General features: G+C 38.4%; 1 protein-coding gene across 4 annotated transcripts in view; it reads right to left on the reverse strand.

Moving 5' to 3' along the window:
* Positions 1-18,272, reverse strand: part of CCDC102B (coiled-coil domain containing 102B) — a 291,274-nt gene that overhangs the window by 51,433 nt on the left and 221,569 nt on the right. For all 4 annotated transcript variants that reach the window (XM_060405587.1, XM_004020403.5, XM_060405586.1 and 1 more), the window contains one exon: positions 15,582-15,752. In XM_060405587.1, the coding sequence (XP_060261570.1) occupies positions 15,582-15,752 (171 nt within the window). The remainder of the gene's footprint in view (positions 1-15,581; positions 15,753-18,272) is intronic.

An 18,272-nucleotide genomic window follows, 5' to 3' on the forward strand; every position in this document is an offset into this window, starting at 1 on the left:
GGTTTATAGTTTATCTGATTTCTGAACTACAGCAGAGCCACAGAAATGAACAGTTATAGGCCTGGTTTGTGTATCTTTTTAAACTTCCCAAGTTGTTAATTTATTATAGCATGATGGAGAAATGACTCATAAGAATTTCATAGTCTTAGAGTTCTGAGTGTTTAAATACAAATAGTCATTCCTTTTTTAATTATTCCAGTTTGAGCAACTCTAAAAAAATCATTTAACTTTTCACATTAGTTAAATACCAAAATGTCTTATAATAAATGACTTATTAAATGTCTTTTAAATGACAAAACTTAAAAATAAGACAAGTTCAAATATCATAATTTTTATTTTAGCAAGTTAAAAAACATGTATACTTGAAAGTAAAATAATTCCACTCTTGACATTTATTTTTACAAACATAATGTTAATACCCTAAATATGTCATTTTTCTCATTATATATTCCATATGAGAAAATTTTAAGGATTTTAATTCTTTTGACACAATAGAATGTCCCTTGTTTTATCTTACCAAAATATTTGGAATACTTTACTATTAAGCTCAACTGTGGTTTTTGCAAGGCAAGAATATTCTGACTAGAGCAGAAAAAAAAAATTTGTTCCTGAATGTTCCCTTTGAAATGGCTCACCAGGGACTTGAAACACTAAGCTTTTATCAAAATGCATGGTAATCCAATATAGAAACCAAGATCCTAAAGAAAACTCTCTCTTTAAATGTTCATTTACAGAGAATAATATTGAATGCAGTGTTGCAAAATTACTGTGCAAATAATACGAAACTGTATAAAACCAGAGGATATATTTTTAAAATGTATTTCAGCACCTGAATTGGTATCTTAACTCTTCTTCTCCACGTGTGACTATGGTCTTGTCATTTACTCACTCAGATTTCTATAATTGCTGTAATTAAGGGTCTAATTTCAGGATTGTAGTAAGATTTATATGAGATAATAATTATATTAATATCTATATTAATGAATGAGTATAATTGATGTTTAGAACCTTATAATTAGGATTAAATATTATAAGAGATTATGTTAAATACTGAAACATTCAATTAAGCACTGTTATCTACTATAAGATTAAACATTGAATATTTGATCTGAGACATAGATTAATTATGCATAATTTTTCACATTTTAGGAGATGGTGTTTTACTTTCCTCAAAGGTTTCATTAAATCAACTACCCCCATTTCAGTGGTAGAATTTATGTAATTCCACACATTATTCTTCACAGACAAGGGAAGGGTATCCATGCCAGAGAGGCTAAGTGATTAGCTTGAGATCACACCACTTGTAATGGACATGTCAGTTTATTTCCAGATCTGAATCCAATCCTTTATGTTGCCCACTCTACCATACATGGTATCAAATACTCAGAAACTAGATATGAGTAGTGTTAAGAAAGACAGGTGAAAGGATATACTCAGTCATGGATCAGAAAGATACTATCTTTTATAAAATCATCTGCATTTCTTTTCACTCCACATGATTAAGATCCCTGGGCATTCTGGCGGGTTTGAGTCATCTGCTGTAGAGCAGAGTGCCCCCTGGTGCCCATCACAGTTGTGTCCACTCACCCTGTGACCAAAGGCCCAGATGCTCCTCTTCTCAGCCCCCGGGGAACAACCTGCACCAACCCCTGTACCGAACCCCTCTTAGATCTGTGTGAGAATCTCCCTGGGGTATGGACCAGACACCAAGTTAACACAAGATAAAACACAAACACGTAACACAAAGAACATAATGTACAAAAAAACACATTTAAACAAAAGCATTCACACAATCGCACTAAGTGGCTGAACATGGAGAGAAGGGGTTGGAAGTGAAATGTCAGTATAAAAGGAAATATGTCAATAGAGAAGATAGATTTGCATGAAGAATGAATGGTGCTGAGAAGTGAGATATCTCAACCAAAGAGGAAGAAGAAAACTGATTATTCTTTGCTGTGTTGCCTATTGTTGTCTTTTTTCCTAGTGAGGTTTATACCACTTGCATTTTTCAGAGCATAAACAAGTAGAAACAATAGAACTGGATGAAAAATGCTAATAAAGTATCAGACATTGTTCAAAAGAAGAATAAAAATATGTTGTCATTGTTCAGTCACTAAGTCGTGTCTGACTCTTTGTGACCCCATGGACTGCAGCACGCCAAGCTTCCCTGCTCTTCCCTATCTCCCTGAGTTTGCTTAAATTCATGTCCATTGAGCTGGTGGTCTAAAAGTGTTGCCTAGAGTTAAGAGAGGGAAACACTAACAAATGAGCATGCTCTAAAGTCTTCCACATAACCTGTCCTTAAAACATGCTGATTTTACTAAGTTCTTATCACACGCTATATTTTCTACACACAAGTCGAGGGAGTTTCAGCTTAGAATACAGCACACATGATGCATTTGGTTTGTTATTATGTTCTGAAGGGGATCTAACTTTCCCTTTTTTTTTTTCCCTCCTAGTTTTTTGATTGGCAAACAAAATAATAGAATGTAGTTAACACGAGAAAATGCAATTTATAATATGCAGAACACGAATCAACGTAAGTATAAAGAATTCCAAAGCAAGGCAAAGTGAAAGTCACTCAGTCATGTCTGACTCTTTATGACTGTAGCCTGCCAGGCTCCTCTGTCCATTGGATTCTCCAGGCCAGAATACTGGAGTGGGTAGCCATACCCTTCTCCAGGGGATCTTCCTGACCAGGGATCTAAGCTCAGTCTTCTACATTGTAGGGAGATTCTTTACCACTACTGCCACCTGGAAAGTCCCAAAGCAAAGCAAAGTGAGGTATATATTATTTTGGACTAAGGAGATGGAGCATTACTGAAGTAATGCTCAAAATTCTCCAAGTTAGGCTTGAACAGTACGTGAATCAAGAACTTCCAGATGTACAAGCTGGATTTGGAAAAGGCAGAGGAACCAGAGATTAAATTGCCAACATATGTCATCGAAAGAAGCAAGAGTACCAGAAAGACATTTACCTCAGCTTTATTGACTATGCCAAAGCCTTTGACTGTGTGGATCAAAACAAACTGTGGAAAATTCTTCAAAAGATGTGAATATCAGACCATCTGACCTGCCTCCTAAGAAAACTTTTTTTTTGCAGGTCAAAAAGCAACTGTTAGAACTGGACATGGAAAAATTGACTGGTTCCAAATTGGGGAAGGAGTACATCAAGGCTATATGTTGTCACCCTGCTTATTTAACTTCTATGCAGAGCACATCATACAAACTGCTGGGATGGATAAAGCACAAGCTGGAATCAAGATTGCTGGGGGAAATATCAATAACCTCAGAAATGCAGATGACATCAGCCTTATAGCAGAAAATAAAGAGGAACTAAAGAGCCTCTTGATGACAGTGAAAGAGGAGAGTGAAAAAGCTGGCTTAAAACTCAACATTCAGAAAACTAAGATCCTGACATCTGGTTCCATCACCTCATGGCAAATAGATGGGGAAACAATGGAAGCAGTGACAGATTTTATCTTTTGGGGCTGCAAAATCACTGCAGATGGTGACTACAGCCATGAAATTAAAAGACGCTTGCTCCTTGGAAAAAAGATATGACATACCTAGACAGTGTATTAAAAAGCAGAGACATCACTTTGTCAACAACGGTCCGTCTAGTCAAAGCTATGGTTTTTCCAGTAGTTATATATGGATGTGAGAGTTAGACCATAAAGAACGCTGAGCACCAAAGAATTGATGCTTTTGAATTGTGGTGTTGGAGAAGACTCTTGAGAGTCCCTTGGACTGCAAGGAGATCAAGCCAGTCAATCCTAAAGGAAATCACGATTTCCTGATTATTCATTGGAATCTGAATATTCATTGGAAGGACTGATGCTGAAGCTGAAGCTCCAATACTTTGACCACCAGATGTAAATAACTGACTCATTGGTAAAAACACTGATGCTGGAAAAGACTGAAGGCAGGAGGAGAAGGGGGTTACACAGGATGAGATGGTTGGATGGTTTGAGCCTTCTCAAACTCAATGGACATGAGCTTGAGCAGGCTCTCAGGAGTCGGTGATGGATAGCAGCCTGGTATGCTGCAGACCATGGAGTCACAAAGATATGGACAAGACTGAGTGACTGAACTGACTGAAGGAAATGGAGGTAGGGGTCTAAGGCTTAAGGGGAAAGTAAAGGCCAGGAGAAGCTGTTATATTATTTTAGATAGTAAGAGGGGCAGTTCAAAGTTCTGAGTCTCTGGGCGTGTTTTCAGTTCTAAATAATACACATGCCAGAGTGGCACAACTTGGGATGCTGCTGCTGCTGCTAAGTCGCTTCAGTCGTGTCCGACTCTGTGCAACCCCATAGATGGCAGCCTACCAGGCTCCTCCATCCCTGGGATTCTCCAGGCAAGAACACTGGAGTGGGTTGCCATTTCCTTCTCCAATGCATGAAAGTGAAAAGTGAAAGTGAAGTTGCTCAGTCATGCCTGACTCTTCGTGATCCCATGGACTGCAGCCTACCAGGCTCCTTTGTCCATGTGAGTTTCCAGGCAAGAGTACTTGGGATGGCTTGTCCTAAATCCCTTTAAGGACAATCTAGCTGGTTGGTAGGGTAAAGAAAGAGCAAGATCATGATAAATGATTGCAGGAAGTGGTACTCTTCAAACTATCCACAGAAAGAGGATTTATTAGGATTTAGATTAGCTGTGTATAGTGATGAGGATGCAAGACTTCTGCTCATGTTATCGTGCCATGATGTCTTTAAGGGCACTTGAGACAGTTTTGGACTTCCCTGGTGATCTGATGGTAGAGAATCTTCCTGCAATGCAGGAGACCTGGGTTCAATTCCTAGGTCAGGAAGATCTCCTGGAGAAGAGAATGGACAGTATTATTGAAAGCTGGCCCACTAACAACTGTACTGGTCTTTGCCCATTTATTCCAGTTGAGGTGTCAGATGATAAATAATTAAAACGAACACATAAATAGCCTTTAAGCACTGGAAGGAAAAGAAATATGGCCAATTCTTTCTTGCATCCTATAAATACCACCATCTTGACACTGATTTTACACATTTAACTTCAAACATTTATGTTGGGCTATCCCCAGCGACACTATAAACCTCTTCTGGGGAAGAACTCAGGTGTATTCTAACATCTAACAGAGAAATTCAGTTCAGTCGCTCAGTCATGTCCAGCTATTTGCGACCCAATGGACTGCAGCACATCAGGTTTTCCTGTCCATCACCAACTCCCGGAGCTTGCTCAGACTCATGTCCATCGAGTCAGTGATGCCATCCAACCATCTCATCCAGGAAGTAATAAATGGACTAGGCTGGTTTTTGCAGTTCAGTTCAGATCCTGAATCACTGGTCACCGCTTCTGTCCCCACGTGAACCTGAACCTGGTCTCTTTATTATTTATTTTTAACCTTAACCTGAAACACTTCCCACATCTTTTTCATAGATAAATTCAAATTTCAGTCTATCACCATTCTCACAGTCTTAAAATTAGCAGAGTGTAAGTTGATGAGATTTCCCCAAAATATATTTAGGGCTAGGAAAAAAGGTCTGTGCCCTTCCAAATAAAGGCTTGTTTAAAAATCAACTGTTAATTTAGATAATTAATGTTCTGAAGGTTTAAACAAAGTGTCTCTCACATTCATCATTGCTGATGATATCAGACTTTTGGAAAGATACACCTTTTTGACACTGAGAGCATTAAAATGCAAAGCCAGAATTAGCTAAACTGTAATAAGGTGATTAAGGTGATAATTACTAAGTGTAAAGCCACACCGACAAATGCATTTAGCAAAACACTAGTACTTTGAGTATGAACTTACATTGTTCATAGTATCTTATTTTTTCCATCTATTTAAGTGATTTTCCATCTTTTGAACTTCTCTCAAAACTAGAAGATCATATCAATTAGTTTTGCAAATTACTATGATACAGGTACAAACTACAAGGGACTAAAATCTGGTTTCTGTAGCAAGCCATTTCATTTATACTCTACTGGTAAAATCTGTTACTGTAAATGTGTGTATTTGGTGGGAACCAAAGTTATGAATTTGAGTTTCAATGGTGGCAGTCTTTTCTCCTTAGACCAGTGGTTCTGATAAATCACTAGAAAACAGAATCATTTAAGAAGTATTTTAAAAATACTCATGCACAGGCCCCACCCATAAAAATTGACGGCTACTAAAGTCTTGAGTATTAATATTTTTACAACCCAATCAGAAATGAGCAGAAAACCTAAATAGAGACTTCTCCAAAGATGTACAGATGGTCAAGAGGCACATGAAAAGATGTTCAACGTCACTAATTATAAGAGAAATGCAAGTGAAAATTACAGTGAGATATCACCTCACACCAGTCAGAATGGCCAGCATCAATGTCTACAAACAATAGATGCTGGAGAGGGTTTGAAAAAAGGGAACCCTCTTGCTCTGCTGGTGGGAATGTAAATTGGTGCAGCTGCTCTCAACAGCAGTACGAAGGTTCTTTAAGAAACTAAGAATAGTTTCCATACGATCCAGCAATCCCACTCCTGGACATATATCTGGAGAAAACCATGGTTTGAAAGAATACATGTACCCGTGTTCACTGTAGTGCTGTATACAATGGCCAAGACATGGGAGCAACCCAAATGTGCACTGACAGATGAGCAGATAAAGAAGATGTGGTATATTTATGCAATGGCTGTTACTCAGCCATTGAAAAGAATGGAATTGAAACATGTATAATATCACATATGAAACGAATCACCAGTCCAGGTTCGATGAATGATACTGGATGCTTGGGGCTGGTGCACTGGGACGACCCAGAGGGATGGTATGGGGAGGGAGGAGGGAGGAGGGTTCAGGATGGGGAACACGTGTATACCTGTGATGGATTCATGTTGATGTATGGCAAAACCAATACAATATTGTAAAGTAATTAACCTCCAATTAAATAAATTTATATTAAAAAATAAAACGAATGGAATAATGCCATTTGCAGCAATATAGATGGACTGAAAGATTATCATACCAAGTGAAGTAAGTCAAATATCATATGACATCGTCTCTATGTGGAATCTTAAAAAAAATTGAACTTATTTACAAAACAGAAACCAATTTACAGCCTCAGAAAACAAAACGATTACCAAAAAGAAAGGCTGGGAATTTGACCTTGACATAAAGACACTATTTTATTTAAAACAGATAACCAGCAAGGACCTACTGTTGGCACAGGAAACTGTATTCAATATTCTGTAATAAACTAAATGGGAAAAGATTTGAAAAAGAGCAGATACATGTATATGTATAGCTAAATCATTTTGTTGAACATCTGAAACTAACACAACATTGTTATTCAACTATACTCCAATATAAATTTTTAAAAGCAGATCTAAGGTTGAAAAAAATAAAATATTCCAAAGGGTTTTTATTGTGCAGACAGGTTAGACAATCATATTAGACTGTGACCTTTACACTGGGAATATATTTGATCTATAGCTGAGTACTTACACCAAGTCTTAGTTCAATGAAGAAGTCCATGAACTCCTGGAAGTATGAAAGTCATCTCAAAGTCAACTGATTCTTCTTTCCCTCACCACAGAGCTTTTACTTGTCAGTTACCATAGGCTCCTTCTCACCTGCTTCGTTTGTGAATTGTAGGTATCTAGGACTTCTCTGGTGGCTCAGACAGTAATGAATCTGCTGGCAATGCGAAAGAACTGATTTGATCCCTGGGTTGGAAAGATCCCCTAGAGAAGGGAATGGCTACCCAATCCAGTATTTCTGCCTGGAGAATTCCATGGAGAGAGGAATCTGGCAGGCTACAGTCCATGGGATCACAAAGAGTCAGACACGACTGAGCAACTAACACACAGGGACTAAGAACTACTTGATCCCTGATTTACATCTCTTTTAACACAGAAGAATCACTGAATATTTTCAAAGTCCTCTTACTAATAGAATCTATTATTTAAAAATATATAGAAAAATCAAGAGTAGGTATGGAGCTACAATAAGGGAATAATCACTGCAGATGGGACCGCAGCCATGAAATTAAAAGACACTTGCTCCTTGGAAAAAAGTTATGACCAACCTAGACAGCATATTCAAAAGCAGAGACATTACTTTGCCAACAAAGGTCCATCTAGTCAAAGCTATGGTTTTTCCAGTAGTCATGTATGGATGTGAGAGTTGGACTATAAAGAAAGCTGAGTGCCAAAGAATTGATGCTTTTGAACTGTGGTGTTGGAGAAGACTCTCGTGAGTCCTTTGGATTGCAAGGAGATTTAACCTGTCCATCCTAAAGGAAGTCAGTCTTGAATATTCATTGGAAGGATCGATGCTGAAGCTGAAACTCTAATACTTTGGCCACCTGATGCGAAGAACTAACTCATTGTAAAAGGCCCTGATGCTGGGAAAGACTGAAGGTGGGAGGAAAAGGGGACGACAGAGGATGAGATGGTTGGATGGCATCACCGACTCAACGGACATGAGTTTGAGTAAGCTCCAGGAGCTGGTGATGGAGAGGGAGGCCTGGCATGCTACAGTCCAGGGGGTTGTAAAGAGTTGGTCATGACTGAGCAACTGAACTGAACGGAATAATATAATAACATATAGAATATGTAATAATAATGGCCACACTAAGGAAGGAGTTTAACAAAAAGAAGCAGTTTAAATTGAGAGTAAACCAATTAACAACTTGGCAAACTGAGCAGTTACATTTTTAGCTTTAAAATACATCACTTGAGATTTGAACTCACTTTTGCAACAGTTAAGATGCAGTTAAGATTTTACATAACAGCCAATATTTCCACAGTTTGACCTGTCATTTAGAGGCAAAGAAAATTAGTAATTCTGAATGTATCAAGAGCCATATTATATTCATATTCTTTAACTCAATAATCCCACTTCTGTTCATTCAGTTCAGTCACTCAGTCATGCCTGACTGTTTGTGACCCTGTGGACCACAGCACACCAGGCTTCCCTGTCCATCAACAGCTCCCAGAACTTGCTCAAACTCATGTCCAATGAGTTGGTGATGCCATTCAACCATCTCATTCTCTGTCATCCCCTTCTCCTCCTATCTTTAATCTTTCCCAACATCAGGTCTTTTCCAATGAGTCAGTTCTTCCCATCAGGTGGCCAAAGTACTGGAGTTTCAGCTTCAGCATCAGGCCTTCCAATATATATTCAAGATTTATTTCTTTAGGATGGACTGGTTGGTTCTCCTTACAGTCCAAGGGACTCATAAGAGTCTTCTCCAACACTACAGTTCAAAAGTATCAATTCTTTGGCGCTCAGCTTTCTTTATAGTCCAACTCTCATATCCATACATGACTACTGGAAAAACCATAGCTTTGACTAGACAGACCTTTGTTGGCAAAGTAATGTCTCTGCTTTTTAATATGCTGTCTAGGTTGGTCATAGCTTTTCTTGCAAGGGGCAAGTGTCTTTTAACTTCATGGCTGCAGTCACTGTCTCTCATTGTTTCCATTGTTTCCTCATCTATTTGCCCTCAAGTGATGGGACTAGATGCCATGATCTTAGTTTTTTTAATGTTGAGCTATAAGCCAACTTTTTCAATTTCCTCTCTCACTTTCATCAAGAGGCTCTTTAGTTCCTCTTTGTTTTCTGCCATAGGGTGGTATCATCTGCATATCTGAGGTTATTGATGTTTCTCCCTGCAGTCTTGATTCCAGCATGTGCTTCATCCAGCCTGGCATTTTGCATGAGTACTCTGCATATAAGTTAAATAAGCAGGGTGACAATATACAGCTTGACATACTTCTTTCCCGATTTGGAACCAGTCTGTTGTTCTACATCCACTTCTAACTGTTGCTTCTTGACCTGCATACAGATTTCTCAGGAGGGAAGTAAAGGTGATCTGGTAGAGTTTTCCGCATTTTGTTGTGATCCACTCAGTCAAAGGCTTTGGCATAGTCAATAAAGCAGAAGTAGATGTTTTTCTGGAGCTCTCTTGCTTTTTCCATGATCCAGCGGATGTTGGCAATTTGATCTCTGGTTCCTCTGCCTTTCCTAAATCCACCTTGAACATCAGGAAGTTCATGGTTCACGTATTGCTGAAGCCTGGCTTGGAGAACTTTAAGCATTACTTTCCTAGCATGTGAGATAAGTGCAATTGTGCAGTGGTGTGAACATTCTTTGGCATTGCCTCTTTTTGGGATTGGAATGAAAACTGACCTTTTCCAGTCCTGTAGCCACTGCTGAGTTTTCCAAATTTGATGGCATATAGAGTGCAGCACTTTCACAGCATCATCTTTTAGGATTTGAAAAAGCTCAACTGGAATTCCATCACCTCCACTAGCTTTGTTCGTGTTGATGCTTCCTAAGGTCCAGTTGACTTTGCATTCCAGGATATCTGGCTCTGGGTGAGTAATCACACCATCGTGGTTATCTGGGTCATGTAATCCCACTTAGAAGACTTTTTCTTCCCAGTGGAGGATAAAAGGTCTGTACCCTTGAATCTTGAACTTGGAAGTTAATCATCCTATAACTTACAGTTGGCCCTATATGTCTGCAGTTTCAACCAACTATGGACTGGGTTGTACTGTACTATTTACTATTGAAAAATATCTTCCTACTAAGTGGACCCACAAAGTTCAAACCCATGTTGTTCAAGGGTCAACTGTACATGACAATAGTCATGGTAAAGTTATGTTGAAAAAAAAAATACAAATGAGATTCAGTAAAGAAGGGTTGGTTTATTAAATAATTTATATCCAAGGCCCTTCCTTGAAATACCAAGTATGAAAAGTACACAGCAGCAAGAAAGCTATGGTAACTGACTGAGTATATTATTTGCAAATGATGACTGCATCTCTGCATAAAACTGCCTGGGCATTTGAAGTTAATATACATTGAAGTAACAGGATATGATGGTAAGATAATAGCTGATTTTTTTTCCTTTTATTTTTCCTTCTTTATATGATATAGGATTGCTTTGAAAAATTTAAAATAGTCCTTGGCAAGCCTATCTCATTCAGTCCTTCAGTCTTCTTAATACTAGTCATACAGTGTAAGGTACCGATGTGTCAGAGTAATTGTTTATATTATACTCCTTGTTTCTTAGGTACTGCCTTTTTGGTCTTTACTAACTTTGCTTACTGCATCATTTTATTATTCATTAGGCTACTTTTCACACCATATTTATTACAGTGGTCAGTTATTTTAGTATTTTGATGTGGATATATATGTAATTATTTCTGCCTTACAGTAGTGAAGTCTCAATTAAATTTTACCATCATATATATTCACAGAAAGACTTCAATGAAATGATGAGAAAAGAATGTTTAACTTCTAATAAACACAAGTCAAATTAGATTTTGGGGGTAATTTGCTTAAAGAAAACCAACTCGTTCAAAAAAAATTTTTTTTTAATTTGCTCCTTCCTTTAATCAGACCCTGGGTTTTCTCTCATGGGCCTCCAAATATCTATTTTTCTCTACTGTATAGAGGATTAATATCTCATTTTCATTTATTTAAAATTTGTTGACTTGTGGGAGTTGGGAACTTTGTATTTGACAGTTCCAATTAAACATTAATCTCAACTAATTGCAATTTGAAGAATTTGCTACTGTGAAATTAAAAAGCTCAGCAGTGAAACTGACAGAACTTTCTTTGCTTCTCAATGATAAGTCAAATTATAGAAATGTTGGCTGCTATCTAATGCAAAATCTTATTTCCATAAGGAATATTTTCATGCCCAGCCATCAGAAAGAGGGATGACCTTTAATCAGAGAAAAATTGAAGACTGACAACTTCAATTAAGTAATCCAGATTGCAGACCCATATAAGTTGATCCTGCTTTGGATCAGTCACCTCTGGTGATCAACTGGTTGGATGTAGAGGTGCAGAACATTGAACTATTTTATGTTTTGAACGTGTATTTCAACATCTATTTTTAAGCGTCAAACATGAAGTGTGTCCAAATACTTATCCACAAGGAATTACATAGTTCCAAAAGATTCTATTTCAAAGCCCCACAAATTCCATTTGCCAAACAAGTCACATGCCCACCATTTATGCTTGGGAACTGTATTCCTTGCACAGATGGGGCAACAAGTAATAAAACACACACCCATACCTTTTCACTCCTTCCCCAAGAGAAATTACCCAAGCAGCCTTCCAACCACAGCCTAGGCCTCGAAGATCTGCTATTTCACATCTCAATATGCCTTCTCTTGTTCCAGAAATCTATGTGCTCAAAAGGCAAGTAATTCATACCCTCAACATCCTACACTGCAACTACAGCAAGAAAATTACAATAAAAACTTTCATACTGATAAGGGAAATAGAAGCTATTTATAAAATCTAACTTGGCAGATATTTCAGGAAGCTCATGTCTTGCTCATGGGGAAAGCTGTTGTGTTTTGCCTGGGCCTCCCCAGGTGGCTCAGTGGTAAAGAATCTGCCTGCCAATGCAGGAGACCCAGGAGACACGGGTTCAATCCCTGGGTTGGGGAGATCCCCTGGAGGAGGAAATGGCAACCCACTCCAGTATTCTTGCCTGGAGAATCCTGTGGACAGAGCAGCGTATCAGGCTACAGTCCATGGGGTCGCAAAGACTCAGACACAACTGAGCAACTAAGCCTAACGCATGCTGAGCAAGCCTCCTGATAACAGTTGCCGAGTCACTGCTTTTCTAATGTCCTTGGCATTGTTCTGTAGTTGGTCTTTCCTCACTACACACTCTGTCCATATTTGAATACGGCTCTGGACATTACTCCCTGTGTTCTGGTGTTGACAGCATTGCTCAGCCCACAACCTTTGGAGGAATTGAAGGTTCTTTTAAATCTTGAGAAATCAGTCTCTTTTATCCCAGGCTGGAAACTCATTTGTCAGCATATTTTTCACAAAAGCTTGCAGCCTTTTTGTTTTTCTTTTGATTTCAGTAAACTCCACAGGTCAGCTGTCCCATGTATGATTCTCTGGGAGGCGTTGATTGTCTCTGAGCTACCTGTAGTTGCCTTGAATCTGTGGGATATTCCAGGAGAGGCACAATCTGTCTTCTCCCTGTGCCATTTCATTCAATTTCAAGGATTTACAGAAAATGACCTTAATGAAGAGCTTTTAACAACAGGCTTGAAAGCCACACCACTAAATTGGCCCTTGCCTAAAAGCTCAACCTTAAATAATGTTCGTTGCTCAAAGCCAAGCTCAGTTTTCTGTCTTAGCATTTGCAAATGAAAATCAGACCCTGGCAGTCACAGAAGACTTAAATTTCCGTATTGCCTTACATATCTCTTTGAAAATTCAACAAGTCTTTTCGGAATTCATCTTTCCTTTGGGCACTTGTCAAAGGCAATAGTAGCAGACAAACAAACAAAAATATTAGCCACATACCTATTCATCTAAAAACCACAAGCTCATTCTGTCCATCATCTGCTTTCCAAGGCATTACAGGAAATAATGTACCAAAGCTTTTGAGACTCCACAAAATGGGCTGTCTTCATTCTCACCTGCAATAAGCTTTCTTACCAACTGCAAATAGCACCAGAGCCAATGTCATGTAATTTTGACAGGCTATTTTTGTTTGAAGGACTATACCAGTCAGCCTTAGCTAAGTTTTCCAAAATGTCAGTGGCTTACCACAATAAATATTGATTTTTGTTTTACCCATGTGGATCAATCTGGGTCCGTAAGGGCTCTGCTCCAAAGCCTTCCTGTTTCAGAATTCGTGCTGAGAGAATGATGTCAATTTCGGACCGACTGGCCTCATGACATGAGACACGGCAGGAAAAGACACATGGGAGAAGAGGCATGTTGGTTTCACAAAGCTCTGGATGGTGTGGCACATGGAGCTTCTGCTTCTTGGGCAAAGCAAATGCCGCATTTCCCAAGACTGATGATGATGTGGGGAGACTGATTCTCTTACAGGGAAGGGCAACTAATATAAGCCTTCTGAAGACCACAGATGTTTTTAGCATTCCCCAGTTAGACGGCTGAATTGGATCTCTGGAAACTAGTACTTCATTAGCCCTGGAACACTGCGTATTATCACAGTTTCCTTCCTGATGATTCAGTCCCAACCAATTTCTTAAAGGTGATATTGGCAAACACAAAAGTTTATTTACCACCTTCTGCAACAAATGCATGTATATCAAAACTATTCACAGGAATAAAGACGACAATCAAATAAAAACCCCAAACCATTCTCTTGAGACTGCCTCTATTCCTCTCCTGACTTATTCTTCCACAGTCCAGCTTCACCACCCATGTACATCATTAAAAAGAACATGTACGTCTTCATAAAAAGAGACATCAAGGATAAAATGCCCATGGACAAGTCAGCTATAGTAAGACCAGGGGGTGATATATGAGCCTCACACTGGTCAAATAATTCTATTTTCATGGATGTTATTAGATAAGATCTGGTTTGCTTGACTGCAACAGATTGGATGAAAAATTAAATCTTCAAAGGGGGACTGTGCTCTGTTATTGAATCACCCCTTGGAAAAACAATTTCCATTTTCTTTTTTTAATTTCCAACTGTTTGGCAGTATCTGCAAACATTCTTTTTAACCAGGGAACTAATTATTTTTGCCTCGAAAGTTGGCCGACAGGAGCAGATGCAGTGCTTGGAACCCCATCTGAAATAGCTGCCTCCATGGGTGATGGATGCTCTCACACTGACAGGGGGACTGTTTCACTCAAGAAAACTCTCTTTGTAACTGCAGCTGAAGTCCTCCCGGTCACAGGTGTACCGTTAAGGTATCACATTCTTAAACATGCCATAGACCATTAGGTAGTTTACATTTCATGACATAACTGAGATGCCTACGTTCTGTGAACATCAGAAAGCACTGGAGAGGATATATATATCATAACATAATCACAACATACATCATATTTCTACAAGATGTAAAATTAAAGCTTAAAACACCAACTTTTTTTTTTGAAAAACAAATAGGAGATATTTATTATGTGAATGTGTAGGAAGGACAGGAGGGACTGTGAAAGGGCTACATTTTAGTAGACACATTTGCCTGCAATGTGGGAGACCTGGGTTCGATCCCTAGGTCGGGAAAATCCCCTGGAGAAGGGAATGACAACCCACTTCAGTATTCTTGTTGGAGAATTCCATGGACAGAGGAGCCTGGCTGGCTACAGTCCATGGGGTCACAAAGAGCTGGACACAGCTGAGCCACTAACACTTTTTTGTTCAAAGAGTCCTAAGGATTTTATCTATTATTTGTTCAATAATCTTAGCCAGTCTTGTGGTTTTAAATATTGTGTATTAACACACGACCACCACCAGATTTATATCTCTAGCATTAACTGCTCCTCTGGATGTCTCTATATATCTGATTTCCATTAAAACATCAAGTTTTAATGATACCAATGATACCCCACCGACCCACCCACACCCCCAAGCTGAAACATATTTGAAGCTATAGGGCACATGTAACAAATGCCCAAATAACATCACAAAAAACAAGCATGTTGTCTATATGATACTTTCCTCTTTCCTTATGCTTTTTAGTTGATTTCAAATTTTAAATGTGAAGTTTTTATATCACGTAATGCCATTTGCTAGTAAAAAAAGAAAATGCTTTTGCTATGCTATCAAATACTATTTTGAATCTATCTAAAATGTGTTCCACTTAAAAAGTACCTTGTCTTCTTTTTGGTTGAGTCCCCATTTTAGTTCTTCGACTTGAAGTCTCAGTTTCTTCACTTCGGCTTCATTTTGATCCACGAGGTTGTTGGCGCGAGTCAGTTCTGCTGTCTTTGCCTGGTACTGTCTGCTTAGCTTACAGTAGGCATGCTGAAGGTCCACCAGTTCCTTTCAGAAGAAAACAAGGATCCCATTATTTATAGCTTGCTCTGATAAAATCAGAGGATGGGCAACTTCTTTTGAAAAAATAGAAGAACACTCTAGGAAGAATTCAGATGGGCATCTTTTCATCTGGAACTCTGCATTTCTGCAGTTAAATATTACGATTGTCATCGTTCAGTCACCCAGTTGTGTCCAACTCTTTGTGACCCCATGGACTGCAGCCCGTCAGGCTTCCCTGTCCTTCACCATCTCCTAGAGTTGGCTCAAACTCCTGTGCATTGAGTCAGCGATGCCATCCAGCTATCTCATCCTCTGTCACCCTCTTCTCATCCTGCCCTCAATCTTTCCTAGCATCAGGGTCTTTCCCATATTTTCTATATTATGATTAGCATATAACGATAGGTGCAAGATGTATTTCTGTATGGCTAAACTACAGTGCAACTCTTTATGAACTTGAGTGAATGACCCATTTTTCATGTTATGCAAATTTAGTTTTTATGTATGCTTTCCAAAAGAAATTTTGTACCCATAAATGAAGAATAAGATGTAATAAAAATAAGAAGAACTGTTCATCTGATAAGTCAGTCTAAGTATTAAAAGTTAGCAGACTATCTGCTTTTAATTATTTCTCTAAGAAAAAGTTTTAGTGCTGCCGTATTCATGCTGAAAGCACGTGAATCTGGCTCAGAGATCTGAAGTAAGGGACCCATCTGGGAAGAAACCAGAGTGAATCCACCATGAAGGGACTGATTCCTAATCAACTTTGTTATAATCAATACTGTAAAGAAATGAATTAACAGGTTACATTAATTGGCTTCAGATTGGAATTAACATAGCTTTTCATTTTTAGCTCAAGTTTGCTGTGCAAAATTAACAATATTGTTATTGTTGAAAACATCTTTATTAAAATACTATGAAGAAAAATAAAAACCTCTAGTTCCTCATAATGTTATAGTACTTTAGGAAAGTCTCAGAACATTTCTTTAACTTCCTGAAAAACGCTGTCACAGTACTTATAAAAATAATGCATACAAAATACAAATAATATCTAATGCCTATAGAAAAGCACATGAGAGGGCACTAGTTAAAAATGTATGGTCAAAAATTTTGGGGACAAAATTTTTGGGACAATTGGAGACCTTTACTCATATACTACTACTATTACTACTACTAATAAAAAAGAATCAGATTTAGTAGTTTTGAAAAGCCATAAAGTATTGGAAAACGTGGACAAAAACTTAGATACTTTCTTTAAATTGCCAATGGGAAAAGGTTTTCTATATACCATCACGAGATCACAGAATAATAAATTTAATCATAATAGGTACCCAGTGTGTGTATAGCTAATAAAATAGTCTGTCCTACACAGAAAATGCTGTAACAAGGGACAGGTCTCTTACTAATGAGTTATATGAAGTCTATACCAGCTAGCTTGATATAAAATATGGAAGGTCGGTGTTCACAGGAAAGCATACAGAATATCTGAAACATTGAAAGCCATTCATCCTCATCCAAAACTCAGGAAACACCTTTCCAATTTCTGTAACATACTGACAAGACAAAACTATAGAAGTGGAGGAGAGATTCATGGCTGCTGGGCATCAAGGGTGGAGGGGAGGGGAGTTTCAGGTGAGCAGGGGGCGTGGTGAGGGCAGATCAGGGATCCTTGTCTTGATGAAAAGTTCTGTGTCTTGACTGTATTGATGTCGATATCCTGATTGTAATATCTGACCATAGTTTTGTAAGGTGATACCATGGGGGAAATCTAGAGAAAATACACACAGATCTCTCCATACTAGTGCATGCTAAGGTGTTTCAGTCATGTCTGACTCTTTCTTTGTGATCCCATGGACTGCAGCACGCCAGGCTTCCCTATCCTTCACCATATTCCAGAGTTTGCTCAACCTCATGTCGATTGCGTTGGTAATACCATCCAACCATCTCATCCTCTGTCACCCCCTTCTCCTGCACTCAGTCTACAATTATAAAAAAAAAAAAAAGTATAATGAAAGGAAACACATCAAGATGCTGTTCCTCAAGCCTTCAGACTGGCAGGATTAAGTGTGATAAAATAATCTGTTGGTAAAACATCATGAAATCATGATTCATTAATGGAAACACGTTGCCAAATTCTTTAAAATGAAAAATGTATGTAAACCCCAACCCAGCCATTCTGCTTCTAGGAATGTGTTCTACAGATAGACAACATGGTTGGGTGAAATGCTGTGTCCATGTGGATATGGAGTACAGCATTCTTTTTATGTTAATAGTGAATGATTAGAAACGAATGTCATACCATCATATAGAGCTGATTAAATAAAATGCCATTAAGCCATTAAATATAATATGACAGCCTTCTGTATATGGACGTGATACCTCCAAATACTCTGTTAAGTAAAGGAAAACCCAAAAGAATGTGAAGCGCATGTTATCACAGGGAAGAAAAGCTGATGTGAAGTGAACTGTGTTATCATACCATGTATTACTGGTGGCCTCTCAGCCTCTATGAGATTCAGAACTTCAGTT

The sequence above is a fragment of the Ovis aries genome, chromosome 23 (assembly GCF_016772045.2).
Source record: "Ovis aries strain OAR_USU_Benz2616 breed Rambouillet chromosome 23, ARS-UI_Ramb_v3.0, whole genome shotgun sequence".
Taxonomy (NCBI): Eukaryota; Metazoa; Chordata; class Mammalia; order Artiodactyla; family Bovidae; genus Ovis; species Ovis aries.